At 36.8% G+C, this 15101-nt stretch overlaps 1 protein-coding gene across 1 annotated transcript in view; it reads left to right on the top strand.

Annotated features, from left to right (window-relative positions):
- Window positions 1-15101, top strand: part of CRKL (CRK like proto-oncogene, adaptor protein) — a 16258-nt gene extending 1157 nt beyond the window's left edge. Inside the window, exons 2-3 of the mRNA XM_063350548.1 lie at window positions 3218-3680; window positions 12598-15101. Of these exons, the coding sequence (XP_063206618.1) occupies window positions 3218-3680; window positions 12598-12732 (598 nt within the window). The 3' untranslated portion in view covers window positions 12733-15101. The remainder of the gene's footprint in view (window positions 1-3217; window positions 3681-12597) is intronic.

Genomic DNA, 15101 nt, shown 5'->3' with positions numbered 1-15101 from the left:
CTTCTGGTATTGTCCTTCTGTTCCTAGGGTGGTTGAGAAGCTGGTTCACAAGTCTTATCCTCAGTGACTGAAGTACAGCCACTGAGCTTAAGTTGCTGTCTGCCCCTGCATCCACACTGATTACAACAGAACAGGCCTTTATGTGATTAGACTGCTTCACCATGTTAAATCAGCTTTAATACATTCTAGAACAGCATTTTCTAAACTTCTAGAGTGGCATTTCCACCCCCAAAAAAATGTAAAACATGTATTTATTTCTCACAGTTTGGTTGTGGCACTTTTCATCTGTATCTGCATACTGCATGCACTACACTGAGAAATGCTATTCTAGGAGGATGGGAAAATGTGATTTGGCTATGAGATCATTCTTTGTCCTGTTCCCAACATGGGACATACCTGCAATTTACATCAGTAATCTGCTTATCAAAAGCTTGAGAACATATTCCTTATTTTTAATTAATAAAGCCTTTCCCAGTATCTTATTTCAAAGCTTTTGGGCTTCCTGGATAGAATGAAGTGAAATAAACGCTAGAAAAATAGTGATACATTAAAAAAAGAAATTCAGATTGCTTTGCTTCTAAATTCTGCAGTTTCAAATCTTACTATGTTTTGCACAGAAAACAACTAAATTTTGCAGATTAGAAAGTTCTAAGGGGGGAAGAATAATTTTGAGGTTTACAGTCACAATTTAACCTTGGCATCGGCCAGTCAGTAACCTGTCAAAGGTTGACAATAACTTGTCAAGTTGAAAAACTCAACTGGTCAAAAAGTCTTTCTGTAAAGCTGTCAGGTGATGGGAGGGGTGTGACAGAAAGCACTAGCTTCAAGAACTCCTTGAAGTTGCTGAGAAGTCTTCTGTGTAGTGATTGTGCTGTGGCTAGAGAGATATGTAGGTGGAAAAAAAAAATCACTGTCACCATTGCAGGAACCCTTAAATGGAGGTGCCCAGTGTTATGTGCATGCTTAAACTTTTGGACAGTTGGGAGGGAAAAAAGTCTACACTGAAGCAATCTTATCTCTGTTCTCCTTAATCTGGATGCTGTTGTGCCTTTCTGGATGTAAAAACTTGTTCTTAATCATTTATGGCAATGACTGACTTGGCTTTCTCAAAACACTTGAAAACTTAGCAGATTCCACTTGCTTACTTGGTATTTGTTAGGAATTTTGCATGAAAGATTTTATAAGCATTTTACAGTACCACTTTACTTTCAAGGTTTTGATTGCATATTGTTCTCTCAGCATACAGAGACAGATGGTACCTAGCCTACCATGAAATGACAAGCTTTTTTATAAAGCAACAAATAGGATTGACTAGGTGGTTTTCCTTAGCATGATTTTTATTCTGAACTCTTCTTAAAAATCAGTGACATGGTTGATGGTTTGAAATTCTGTTTGAAGGAGACTTCCTGTTGCAAGAGGGAGGATGAGAGGTAGCATTTCTGGATATGTTTATTTTTAGTTAATGAACTAGATTTAGAATAGGGGTGGACAGGTTATGTGCCTCAGAACAATTCTTATTTCTCTGGTATTTTCAGGGGAACATCACACGCAAGTGCTTGAGCTTTTGAAGGCTGTTGATTCTTTCAACTTCATAAAGTAGTATGGAGAGGTGGTTTTTGTGGTAGGATTAAGTAATTTATGTATATAGCCATACAACACTTTTAGCCCTTGGAGATGACATTTTAAACTCATAACCAGTTGAAAACCAACTGTTTTAAGCTTTCTATTTGTTTTGTGTCAATACTGAGCTCTGACCATCACTGCAGATGTTCCTGAGCTCTTGCTTATGCACAGTGACTGCTCTCTAAAGGGTTCCCCCTCTCCCCTGGCTTTAGCTGCTGCAGGGTGTCTTAAAGAAGCATGTATCTTTCTGTTTAAGGCTTCTGGCATACCTTGCAAAAATCACAGGGATTTGACTTCCATCTTATTTCGCAAGCAGCAAAAGAGAATTGAAGTAGGCTAATGACATGCATGCTTGCTATTGTAGCTTAGATAATAAGTATCTGCTATGGCCTATATATGTTAAGATTTTTGACAGCTGCTGTGAATAGAACGTGTAAAGTTTATGGTGAAAATAGACTGCAGTGAAAATAGTCTTATTTGATGAACGATCTTATGGGTTATCACAGACAATGAAATGACTGTATTGGACAGGTGATGGGCAAACTAATAAACAATGATGTGATTAAATTAAAGGTAATATTATGGTTAATAAGGCAAAGAAATATCTCTAGATGGTTAGCTTTTTCGTTCCTTACTCCATTCTTACCGGTGGATGTATTTCATATTGTCTTTTATGAAGATGTCACCGTTAGGTTATTAGGTATTTAAATATGCAGTAAAGATAAGTGCTTTTTAACTAATAATTTTGCTGTTCTATTATAACAACCCTTTGAGAGTAGAAGTTGTAAAATAAGATTAGGGAGCTCAATTCCATATTACCTTCCAGAAAAGAAGGAAAAACTGTTGTCTTCTAAAATAACAGGATCTGCCTATCTCTTTTCTTAAAGAAAAGAGTTTCTGTATAGATGTGACTGGTTGTCCCCAAAATTCTGCATGTAAGTAGTAGGATTCAGTTAGAAAGATGCTGTAACACTAATCAGAAAGACAACATTGGACTTCTACCTTTTAGTTAGAAAACTATAAGTTTTTATCATACCCTCCTCTTACTTTTATTCCCTTTTTCCACTATGGTCCCTCAAGTCTGGCATTTAGAATTACTGAATTCTTTAGAAGTGGATGCTAAAGTTAAAAATACAGATGTGATGAACTGAAGAGGATTATTTAGCTCTCCAAGAGCCTCTCCATCCCAAGTCACCCAAATAATTTTTATTTGTTTTTATAGCTATATATAGCTATATATAGCTATAACTTAAGCTATAGAATTAATTTTATTCTATAGTTCCTCACAAGAATCTAAAACAGGTGAATGAAGATTTTTGCATTATTCCTCCCAGTTTTCTGCATCCATGATAGATTTTTACCAGGTTTCAGGGTTTTTTTTATTGGGTTTAATATGGGTATTTACGCTAATTGCTCGAGAGCATGAGTTACTCATTAAATGCCTCACAGTGCTACCAAGCTAATACTTTTGTTACAAAGCTGAGTAAGTAATTCTCCTCTAATTGGTGCTCCTACTGTAAAACTGGTACTTAGCTTTGTTACTGGAAATGGAAAACAATAGCTATTGATTATACCAAATCTTTTTTAAACTTAGGTATCCAAGTCCACCAATGGGATCTGGATCTGCCCCTGCTATGTCCACTGCAGACGAAAATGTGGAATGTGTTCGGACTCTCTATGACTTTCCTGGCAATGATGCTGAGGATCTTCCATTTAAAAAGGGCGAGATACTGGTAATTGTAGAGAAGCCTGAAGAACAGTGGTGGAGTGCCAGAAACAAGGATGGTCGGATTGGGATGATTCCTGTTCCTTATGTAGAAAAGCTAGTCAGATCTACTCATGGGAAGCATGGAAACAGGAATTCCAACAGTTACGGTATTCCAGAACCCGCCCATGCTTATGCTCAACCTCAAACCGCAAGTCCCCTTCCCTCGGTATCCAATACACCTGGAGCAGTGATCAATCCTCTGCCATCAACACAGAATGGACCGGTCTATGCCAAAGCTATCCAAAAGAGAGTACCCTGTGCTTATGACAAGACTGCGTTGGCATTAGAGGTAAGTTTTTTTTCCTCTCAAGTCATATGGTTTTCAATTGTTTTGTAAAATAAGAAACTGAAAATTGTTAGTGGCAAAGTTGTTGTGGATGACTTCATGTGGAGTCTGCTTATCTATATCAAGGGACTGCAAAGAAATTATGTTACATTCTGAAGAAAGATCTACACAAATTGCTTCATCTATACCACTTCCTTTAAGAAAAGTGACCAAGTTACTTCAGGACCTGTATTTACCTTCTCTTCTTGCCTGTTCAACATTACGTTACAAGGGTAGTGGAGTGTATACATCCTGCTCTGGAACTAAGTGCTAGTGAGAGGATGACTTTGCTTCTCCACTTAATCTTGGTGAAGGAAAGACGTTTCATTAATCATTGCAGTATTCCAGGTTGAGAACTGGCAGTAGCATCCTTCAGAGAAAGGCAAGGATTGCTGATAAACATGGTCTTTCTGATCCTCAACTGTACTATGAGATGCACTTCAGTATCTGGTGCTGAAATCTGGGCACAAATACATCAGAAGTACTCAAGTCCCTTTAACTTTGGTTTTCAGAAGTGGATTTTGAGAAATCTTAAGATCTAAACTGGGGGCAACAGGTTAAATGAAAGGCTGTTGTGTAGTCTCTAAACTTGAGTTGAACCTTTAATAAGTTCTTGCGCTTGCCAAAGCATTTTTTATTTTAGTTAACCCATAGTTCAAAAACATCTCACCTGCAAAAAGTGCCAGTCTCAAAGATGAAATTTGAGCATGCTACAATACTTCAAGGAGCAAATGCAAGGAAACAAGCAAAGGAAGCAACAGCATTTTAGCAAGTAAAATAACAGTGGTTTTAAAAATATTTTTGAACTTTTCCTGTTGTTTTTGCTCAGTTACTTTGCAAGCTAAAGCTGTTACCTATAGCTGATACTTCTGACTGAAATTTGAAAGGTTATATTTGTGACTTCCAGTTATTCATAATAGTTGCCCCAAGTGTTTTTCCTCCTGTATTTGTAAAACCTCTACAGATGATTATTCTTACGGGGTTAAAAGTTAAATATGTATCACTGGATTTTCCTTGAATCTTATGAAATCTAGCAGCTTGTTATTTGTGACCAGCATGTGAAAATTATCATAGAGCAAAGTGTAAATTCACTGCCAGCTGCACTGTACAGAAGATTCCTGCCAAAACTACTGATGCTTCTGAAAACAAAGCAAGGCAAGCGATTGATTTTGTTATGTTATCAATGTGTCATGGAATTACTTCAGGGAACTTGCTTTGCTGCAGGGTAGCAGAACCACTTGGAAGGATGGCCCTCACAAACAGATTTTTCTGACTTGCTCTTTAGTGGCCTAATTAACCTTGTATTTTACCTAGTCTAGTGTACCTGTAGGATTAATTCTGTGACTAACACGTAGGCTTGAATTGTTCTGAAGCTTCAAATTGCAGAAGCTTTGTTTGAGAGACTCTTCCACTGAGTTCTAATCACTTATTGCCTCATGTCTTTGTGTCTCCCACCACTGGCATATTTTGTCTTCTGATGTAGTCTGTTTTCTTTGCAAGTGCACCTGAGACAGGTTGTGGCTTCTCAAGAGGCTTCAGAAACAGAATTCTGGGAACTGATCTACATTTTCATTTAAATCAGTGTTTACAGCTTCTCCATATCTATCCATGCATAGGGAGCTTTATCAACATCATTATAGCAATATTTTTTTTTGTCACATGTACTACTCAAAGAAAAAAATTGAAATTTTTTTCATGATCTTCCTTCAGATTGCGTAACACCTGCTGGGCCCTGATGAGGTATTTAATCCCAACCTTGTCAGGGCTCTACATCTCACTAAATGATGTGGACCGTTTGAAGCTTCTATTTTGTAAGAGCGCTGAAATTAGCTAGTGGTAGAAAAAGAACAGGTTATGGGAATATTTTGGGGAAGAAAGTTAATGGTGCTCTTGCAGAATAATAGTATTTGACAGTACTCCACCTTAGTATAGGTGCACTCTAAATCACAGTTCAGTTGTACCAGTAGAACACCTTCTTAGTATAATTACTGTGTAATCTCATTTAAAGTGATAAAACAATATAGACCAAAATATCTGTTTGCTGGCTCTAGCTTTGTGTGGTCAGCTCAGAGACAGTACTTAAAAGGAAGAGAACACCATCTGGAGTAAATAAAGCTATTGCGTAGTAATCTGCTTGACTTCCTTTTAAGTGGAGGGATGTCATTCTCCTGGGTTCAGCTTGAAAATGGGACAAGCTCTCTGCTTGCCAAGTCTAGTTTTTCTGTGTCATGCTATTGTTTACATAAGCTGTCAGAAGTTTTCTTTAAGGAAAGATAAAGATTCGTAGCCCATTACAGGTAAGTTTGTTTTGTGAGGAAGGTATTTTTTTTACATTTCTCACATTAAAAATGTAATTTGTGAAACAGGTGAATACTGAAAATCTGAAACAAGATCTGTTTGGTTAGATAACGATGGAGTGTTTTAACTTTTAAATAGTATTTGAAGTGTGACACTTTAAGGGCAACTACAGTGTTGTTCCTGTAAGGATACTAGTTAATGTGGCATTTATTACAATTTGGACCTTGCTGGGCTAAAATTATTTAGCATTCTTATTGGTAGTATTGAAGTGACTAGCGTCTAAATGTTGACTTGGTTGTACTGCATTATATGCTCTACTTTTATTCTCTAAAATAAAAAATGGAATAGTAATCTGTTTGTAGGCTAAAATAAAATTTTTTAGTATAGCTACTATCTCAAAGCATACAGTTGGTATAAATATAACTTTGAGCATCTCCCTGCACCACTACTTTCAATTAGTAAAGTCTATGATAAATTATATGTATTTCTAAGATTTATGTACAGTGGTGTTAGTTGAGTTAGTTACCTTGGCAGTTCAGATTTAATGTTTTTAAAGAAATTATTGAAGTCTGCAGTTCCTCATTACAACTAACTTTACTACCAATGTGTGTAGTATTTTCATGGGTACTGCATTAAAAAAAAACCAAAAACCAACAACCAACCAAACCCCCCCCACACACATACCAAAAAAAAAAGAAACAACAAAAAACCCAACGACCCAGATCTGTTTCTTTACTTTTGTGCTTTTAGCCAAGAAGCATTTCCTTCCTTTCTGGTGCTCTAGAGGAAGGAATATGAAGGACAGGGATACAGTCTCCTGTATTTACTGGGACTAGCACTCTACACGACAGGGTTTTGTACTGCTGTTCTTCAGTCCTGCTTTTCTTTGGGAAAACTAGGAGGGCAATTCTGTGTTCAAAGGTTATACAGGATAGAACTTTAAGAAGGTGATGAATTCTGTAAGAGCAGAGATTCTTTGGCACTGTTACTATGATAAAGAGCAGCAAAGTCTACCTTAAAATTTCTCAGCATTTAATAACCTGTAGTTTTATAGCCAGCAATAATATGCTAATGAGGCCTTGTTTTAAACTGGCATGCTCTAACCAGCACGTGACAACTAGGCAGTGCCCAGCAGGCTAAATCCTGGTATGTTTTACTTTAAAGGAGCTTATCTCTTGATAGTTGGGTACTTCTGGTTTGGATCCAAAGTAGTAGATTGATTGCTAACTTCTATACAACAAAGTTCTTTATGTCCAGCATAGGCAGTAGATAAACTGTTGGTGGATAATTTCCTTAAAAATTAGTCAACTGTTTGAAGGTTGATTCAGGACATGAACAACAAATTCTAAATTCACTTATAAAATGGAATGAAGTGGTGTAAGGAACCAGAAAATGGGACCATCAGCAGCCACTAGACTTATGTCTGCCATGTATTTACAAATCGTCCTTAAATATATTGCAAATGCTGTAACAAGCATCATAGACCATTTTGAAGGCTGTAGTAGTCCTAGAGTTCATCTCCAGACCTTAACATGACAATGTTATGGAATCTGAAGATTTATTTTTTTAAAACAAAAGCTTCACTTACATAGCAAATCTTTTATACTAATGATGGCTTTTTCTACCTCTGTGCCAGCATTATAGTATTAAGTAGTTTATCTGTTCATGATATATTAGACATATACATGAATGTTTGCTCTGACAGAGTTAACCTGTCACTGAAATGTTTTGGTGAAATAAATACCCATTGACCATAATTGTATAACTGACTTGAAGTATTTCTCTTGAGCTTGTTACAATTAGGTTACAGTTAACTTTTCTCCTCTTCAAAGGAAAGTTGAGACAAGTAGGCCAAAATGTGCTAGTAATAGAACTTTCTTAATTAGGAAATTAGGCTACTTCTTTCACTAGACAGCAAGCATTGTGCTTTTCTTAAGCCAAAGAAACTTAGTATTGCTGTTTTAAGCATTAAAATGCATCCAAGACACAAGATCTAGATTTTAAGCAAAATATTGAGCCTGTATTTGTGACGTGTCAATCAGGGAGCTTTAGTTCTGATAACTATCGAACTGAAAGTGACATTGGCAGTAGGATTCCTGTGTCTGTGCTAACATGCACCAACTTTTCAGTATGCTACCTTTGAAAATACAACTCCCAATTATTTCAGAGATTTTGTGTGCAATCTTAATCTTCGTAGCTTCCTTTTCCAGTCGAAGTTGTTGATGGTTCCCATCATGATAGTGCTGAGTGCCTCACAATTTAATATACATTTACCCTCAGAACTATTTGCGGAGTTTGCTTTCAGATGAAACTGAAAGTGACATGGATCACCTAGAGGAGATCCTGTACTGCAGTGAGGTTCATTGTGGCTCAAGAACTCTATGGGAGTTTTGAGCCCCAAATTCTGTACAATCAGGACAGCATGCTTAATCAGATGGAGACAGGCTACCATCATTTAATGAAAAGCAGCACTTTATCTGTAGTGCTGCAACCCCAGCTCTGGCAATTGTCCTAGCTATATTTGAAATGCAAACTTCTACTGCTTTACTCTGTTCCTAGGCTAAGCTAGATTAATTGCATGTAGGACTTCAACATTCTCTGCTGCCCTCTGACATGCTTTCATGTCTCAAGAATAGTTGAAGGTCTTTTCACTGAACTACTTGATTCTCTGGTTTGGACATCAACCATTATTCTGAGCAACAACATCAGAAATGAAGGAATTAAGCTGTGCTTTCAGCCTGTTGGTTTCTTGAATCTTTCAGTACCTAAAGCTACGGGCTACTTCAGTGTCACTTTGTCCTGTTTGCAGTGCAACTGAACTCTGCCTCTTTTGTGTAGCTCAGCTTTATAACTTTTGGGGACAATGGGATATCAGGTAATTTCTTAGAGTTGAGCCTTATTTATTCTTCTTCAGAACAGGCAGCTGGTTTGAACAGTTGTTTCATTTTTGGTACTAGTGCTAGCGTTACCAAAGAAGGTAAGTTGTGACACTAATTAGGATAATGACTGAAATTCAGCATCCCATAAGTTCCAGAGCACAGTATGTTTTCTACAGCTATTGACCCAGTGGGCTAAAATGACAATTTAGAGTTTTAATGCATTTTTATTTCCTTAAACTTATATTACAGAACTCTATCAACCGTAGAACTATTAATATATAATTATTGGAATATCTGTAAAACATGTGGAATTGGTTGACTGTGTGACTAAAATGGCATGCAGGAAACCTTTTGCAGTGTATGAATCAGCTTCAAATGGAAGACAGGTATGGGAGAGTAGAGTGAATGAAGTAACCCTTCTGACTGGCATGTTCCACAGCTTGTGTTTCCCCAGGGCTTTGAATTCATGCTGTAACAGGGACATAATGAAAGGATGCTACCTAAAATACATTTTGATTTTTATCATTTGGGTGGAACCAAATGGCTGCATTTCAGAAGTATTACTCACTTCAGCAGTTGATACTTCCATCCAGCAATGCTGGCATGCTTTACAAGTGAATTAACTTATCTGAGAGATGCTGAGACTAAGGAAGCGTTATCCTAATTTATAGATAAGGGCCATGAGCTGTCCGGAGTCATACAGGAAGTTTGTGGCAGAGATGAGAATAGAACCAGATCTCCTGACTCTGTCCTGTGCCTAATCATAAGACAGTCCTTCTGACTGGCTTAAAATGTTCTCTTAAAAAAAAAAAAAAAAAGTGTGTTAAATAATTTTAGTGGGAGATCACACCTCAGCTGACCACATTATAGATGCATTTACCAAATATTGCTTTTAGTTAGTACTTCGGGGAAAAATACAGAGGGACTACTTAACCAGATTCTTCTAGACATTGTCAAAATGGAGGTCTTTAACATAAGATCCATGAATTATTCTATCATGACTATCTATTGGCTCCTTCTCCAAAAATCTTTTTTCAAAATTCTGTTTCATTTAATCTTTTCAGGGGAACTGCAGAAGTGGATGTTCAGAAGCTTTCATTAAAAAAACCAACCAAACAAAAAAAACAACACTCAAGAAAAATACAATTATTACAAATCAATTTACTATTCTAGTGGTTCTTGGCATATGGGAGTATTTTTTGAGTAGCTTTTGTCAGCTAGCACTCTTTAATGGCAGATACTGATTTGTAGCAATTTTGCCCACCCAGCAGTCTAAAGAACATTTTAGGTTGTTGACCTACATGGAAGTTTGTTGCAATGCAATAGACTTATATTGTAAGTATTTTTTTTCACTCAGCTGAAGCAAGACTTGCAAACCTATTCATATTGTAGAGATCTTCGGAGTCAAATTGAAGGATATCTTTTTCTAGAGCTTCAGAATGAATAATGGATTGATCTCTACTGCACGTGAGCAAAAGTAAATTGTCAGACTCTCAGAAAATGCAAGTCTATGTTTTTGATCCAGTGTAGTACAGATTATTATTTTTTTTCTTCCATGAATAAGAGTAAAGTGTTTGAGAGTCGATTGGTTTTAAGGTGTGGTGCAAATGCAGCTTCTTGTTAGGTTTTAACTGTTGTTGATGTTGGTTGCGTCATCTTGAATTTGGGTCTAAAACAGAACTTGGATCTGTCTTCAAGGGTTATTTAAATCTAGCAATGTAACACTGAGTATTTATAGATGTTATCAGCCTTTTCCTAAAGAGACATTTGTTAGGTTCCTGTTTAGGTCATCTTGTTACTATTTAAAGCTTTCTCTAGCCTTTCTATTCAGTGAAAAGTCTGAGAAATTGTGCTTTTTAGCAAATAAGCAATTAAAGCATGCTGTAGTAGTCTGTGAAGAGATGAAAACCCGTCAAATTAATGCTCTATGTATGTGCTAACAATCATGGGCAGTGCATAACTACTTAATAGTATATGCTGGCTTTGTGTTTGAGTTTAGGAACAGCATAATTAAAGATGTCCATTTAAGAAAGTAATACAGTCTCGGTTATATCCCAAGAGCTTATGGGAGTTCAGAGGGTTTTCTCCTCTCTCAAAAGCACAAGATTACAATTGTTCCAAGCGTGACAGTCTCAAATTTGAGGTGGGGGAAGCAACACATTTTGCTTAAACATCTAATTTCATTCTAATATACAACCTAAAGCCTAAATCTCTGAAAAGAATTTCGAAGTTTGAGAAATTTTATTTTAAGAGATATAACACTGAGCGACTGCCAATGAGTTTATTACAGTATCTTAAACTTCACTTAAGGATTCTTGCTTCTGAATTATCTTCAAAAATATTTATTGGAGTAATGGTAACTGGTTTAAACGGGCTTCAAATCATCTAGGACAGGCACACTATTTTGTAAACTCGGGGTTTCTTTCTTTAAAGGAAAAATATACATGTCTTACCTGAAAAGTTTTAATCTAAGGCCCTTGGCCAAGGTTCTTAAACTATCTGCATCAGTTCTAAATTTTAATACTATTTAAATAACGTAGACAAATTGTTACACATACTGTATCAGGACTAAAATCTAGGGTTTTCCTCAAATAAGAAGATCAAAGCTAGTTACCTTTGGATTTCACAGAAGTGGCTTGGTAAGTTGGGACTCAACTACAAAGAGCTTGGGACCTAGTTTAGGGAAGAAACTTACTAACTGTTTGCCATTGGTCATAGGCTGGTTCTACTTTTTGTGAAATTAGTTATTAGCTGCTAATGTCACTTTTCTAATATTTACTGTAGTTACCACATAGAGTAAATGAAGTAAACAGGAAGGGAGGTGTAAAGTTAGAGATCTGCTGCAACAGACCACATGTTCAGTTATTCTGAAGAATTTAAGGGAGAAATGACTGTTTAGTCAGTCTTAAATGCTACTCGTCACATTGGGTATTTTGCTAATACTAATTAAATACAGGTATTGAACAGTGATAAGCGTATAACTTATCATCATTTGGGCTGATGTTTCTTGCTTGATCATAGTTTAGCTCATGTCTTTGTTCCTGTTTCAAATTCTTTGGCAGGAAGTAGAGGTAAAAACAACAAATAAAGCTAGAATCTGTGCATCTAATACCTAAAAAAAAAAGTTCAAGATTGCTTTTGCCTGCTTTGGAAGCGTACCATTATTTTAGAAACTACAGAAGCTTCTTAGATTGCGATAGCGATAGTCAGAACTAGGACTTCAAGTAATGGTCTCTTTGCCATAGGAATCTCTCTTTGAAAAATCAGAATTCCTTTGAAATAAGCCAGCTGATGCTAAAACCAGTATGAGTACTGTGCTCTTTTGAATGGATGTTGCATCTCATTACAGATGGTAGCTTAGTGATGTTAATTTATATCTAAGCTAAATATATATTTTTGCATTAAGTTGTAAGATTTCCTCCAGGAAAAGGTGTAGTTCAGCAATTTGTCTGAATATGTAAATATACATTTAGTTAAGAGTCTGAAAAAGACTGCAGACAACATTATCATGTTTAGCAGTAAAATGTTGGTATTTTAGTTAAGTAAAAGTAACTTTTCAATTGAACCTTAAGTCAAGAAGAAGGTGGGGCTTTTTTCCTCTATGATGGGCTTGTATTTGTTGTTCCTCTTCATTTGATTTGTATCAAAAGTGAAATTCCCATGTTTGATAACTTTTTTCTGATTTTTTTTTTTAAACTATGCAGGTTGGAGATATTGTGAAGGTTACAAGGATGAATATAAACGGTCAGTGGGAAGGAGAAGTCAATGGTCGAAAAGGGCTCTTCCCATTCACACATGTCAAAATATTTGACCCTCAAAACCCAGATGAGAACGAATGATTCCCTCTGCCCAATTTACACTGCTGCTTCATTTTCCTGGCTATCATTAGCATTGTTTGAGGTGGGATGATGACTTAATGGCACATTGCTAGCATTGCCCATTTTCCAGCTTGCTGCAGTTTGATGGTTCTTTTAATATACATTTGGAATACATTCAACTGAAGTCACTGCCTGACCTTCATACCATAGTTGCGTCATCCAGAATTTAGTTTCACTTTTAAAACTCTATTGGGCCTTAAGCTGGAGAAGACTGAACCAGTATATAGCAGAGAAGTATGGGAAGAAAACCTTTCCTGTTGAGACTCCCATGGACTTTTTCTGGCTTGCTCAGTAGGAAGAGCCCTAATCTTAGATCAAACATGCAACTTGTGCATTACTGTCCAACAAAAAGCAACAATAAAAATGCAATTTTAGGACTGAAGAAGACTTAGTTTTAAGAGAACCTGTCCTAAGGTAGTACATTTAAAATGATGGTCTCTTTAAAAGACAATAATTGAAGCTTATGTATTCTAAGCAGTTGTATTAGAAGCTACTCTTTTCTGTTAACTCTTAAGCTTGTTGTTGACCTTCCTGAAATGGTGTGTGTTAAATGCAAATAACCATTGATTGAGCTGCATTGAAGCCAAGACATTTATTTATAAGGAAACTTAGGAGGGGTTGATACTTGTAACCTGGTTTTGACATACTTAACGCATTTCAGTTGATTTTTGCAAGCACTAACTGTAGAAAGTGAGCTTTAAAGGGAAACACTTTGGCCTGGTCTACATACAGCTCTTCTGCAGTGTTGAAACTGTAGTTTTATAGTATAGAAGTCCTTGTCACCAAGCTGTTACTTGGTAGACAGACTGATCAGGTTGCCATCGTGTGAAGAGGTAGGAAAGGAGTGGGACAGAAGAACTTGATAAGTACTGGTAAAATCCTCCTATTTAAACGTACACCTTTTATACCCATTTCTCTGCAGGCTCCCTTACCTCTCCAAAGTTTCCTAGCTATGCCAGCCCCAGCTTGTTGAAAGCTTCTTTTCAAACACAGTACCTTTTTTCTAGGGTGTCTCCACATTGCTTTGCTTCTTTTCCAGTGCTGCTTTCATCTTTTTTTTTTTCCTCTCCCTCTTTTTCCTTGCTTGAATCCTAAGGCCTCTGCATGCTGCCATCTTTTTTTTTTTTTTTTTTTAACCTTTCCAAATGAGTTGGCTCTGGTTTATATATGTCCCAGATCCCTCCCCCTCCCAGCACCCTCTAGAAAATGGTTAATTGGGGTCAGCTGCCTGGGTTCCCCATGTGATAAATTAATGCCCAGGCTGGAGGAGGCCACAAAGGTGTCTATTATCAGTATAGCTTCTTTCCCTTTTTCTGTACATAAGCTATACTGCTGTAATTGTACTTACAGTAGGGAACTATATGGCTAGAGCTAAATAAATACAATTCAAGCCATGCAGGTTAAGTCCTTAGCCTGTGTACAGGATATGAAAGCTTAGGTACAGGCTCTGCTGCCTTCTTTAAATGTGTTTTGTAGGTGAACTGGAATGCTCTTTTAAAAATAATGGAACACTGAATTAACAGAATACACGTCTGCAAAGACTACAACTACACAACCTCCCTTTTCAGACGGCCTGGTTGAAGAAAAATGTCTGGTGTGGAAGCTGACAGGAAAACAGCAGCCCCCATTTTTCAACTTTTGAAGGCTGTCCGTTGTAGCAAAATGAGAAACTTCAGACACCCGCAGAATCTCACCAGTTCTTATAAATGTCAAATTATATAAAAGTTGTTGTCTTAAGTTCCAGCATGTTTTCTTGTTGATTTGTGTTGCTTGATCCTAATAAAAGCACGTTGTTCTTAGCTCATGTGAAAGTGCCATGAGATCCTTAATTGGAAGGCACTGAAGAAATGCAAAAAATGGCATTTGCAATGAGACATTAAAAATGTCGGGGTTTTTAAAGAAGTCTCTCTGTTCATCTGTTAGCTATTTTCTGTAGTATTGATCAAGTGGCTGACAGTCTAGACGTTCTTGTAGAGCATTTTACTACCAAATTAACTGTGAAGTAGAGTAGCATTGACTGAAGTGTTTGGTGCTGTAAGAGTAATTCTTGACAATAGGCATTGACATTTTTGTCTTGCAGAGAAAAGCTATGCAGCTCTCTTAACTAAAGAAGGTCATGTTTTTCCTGTGTCCCAACTATACCTGTACGTTTACTACATAGATTGTACTACTGAAAGTCATCTTTTGAATACAGAAACTGCACTAAACTCAGTCTGCTGCAGAGAAATCTGATTTCAGACCTGACATAGTTACAGGCAGCTCTTCAGAAGACTGATTGTAGAATTCTTCCTTTGCATGGTAAATAAATACTGTGAGATTTGAGATCTTGA

The sequence above is a fragment of the Chroicocephalus ridibundus genome, chromosome 13, assembly GCF_963924245.1.
Source record: "Chroicocephalus ridibundus chromosome 13, bChrRid1.1, whole genome shotgun sequence".
Classification (NCBI taxonomy): domain Eukaryota; kingdom Metazoa; phylum Chordata; class Aves; order Charadriiformes; family Laridae; genus Chroicocephalus; species Chroicocephalus ridibundus.
Note: the sequence above shows the minus strand (reverse complement) of the source record. Positions and strands in the feature narration are given on the sequence as shown.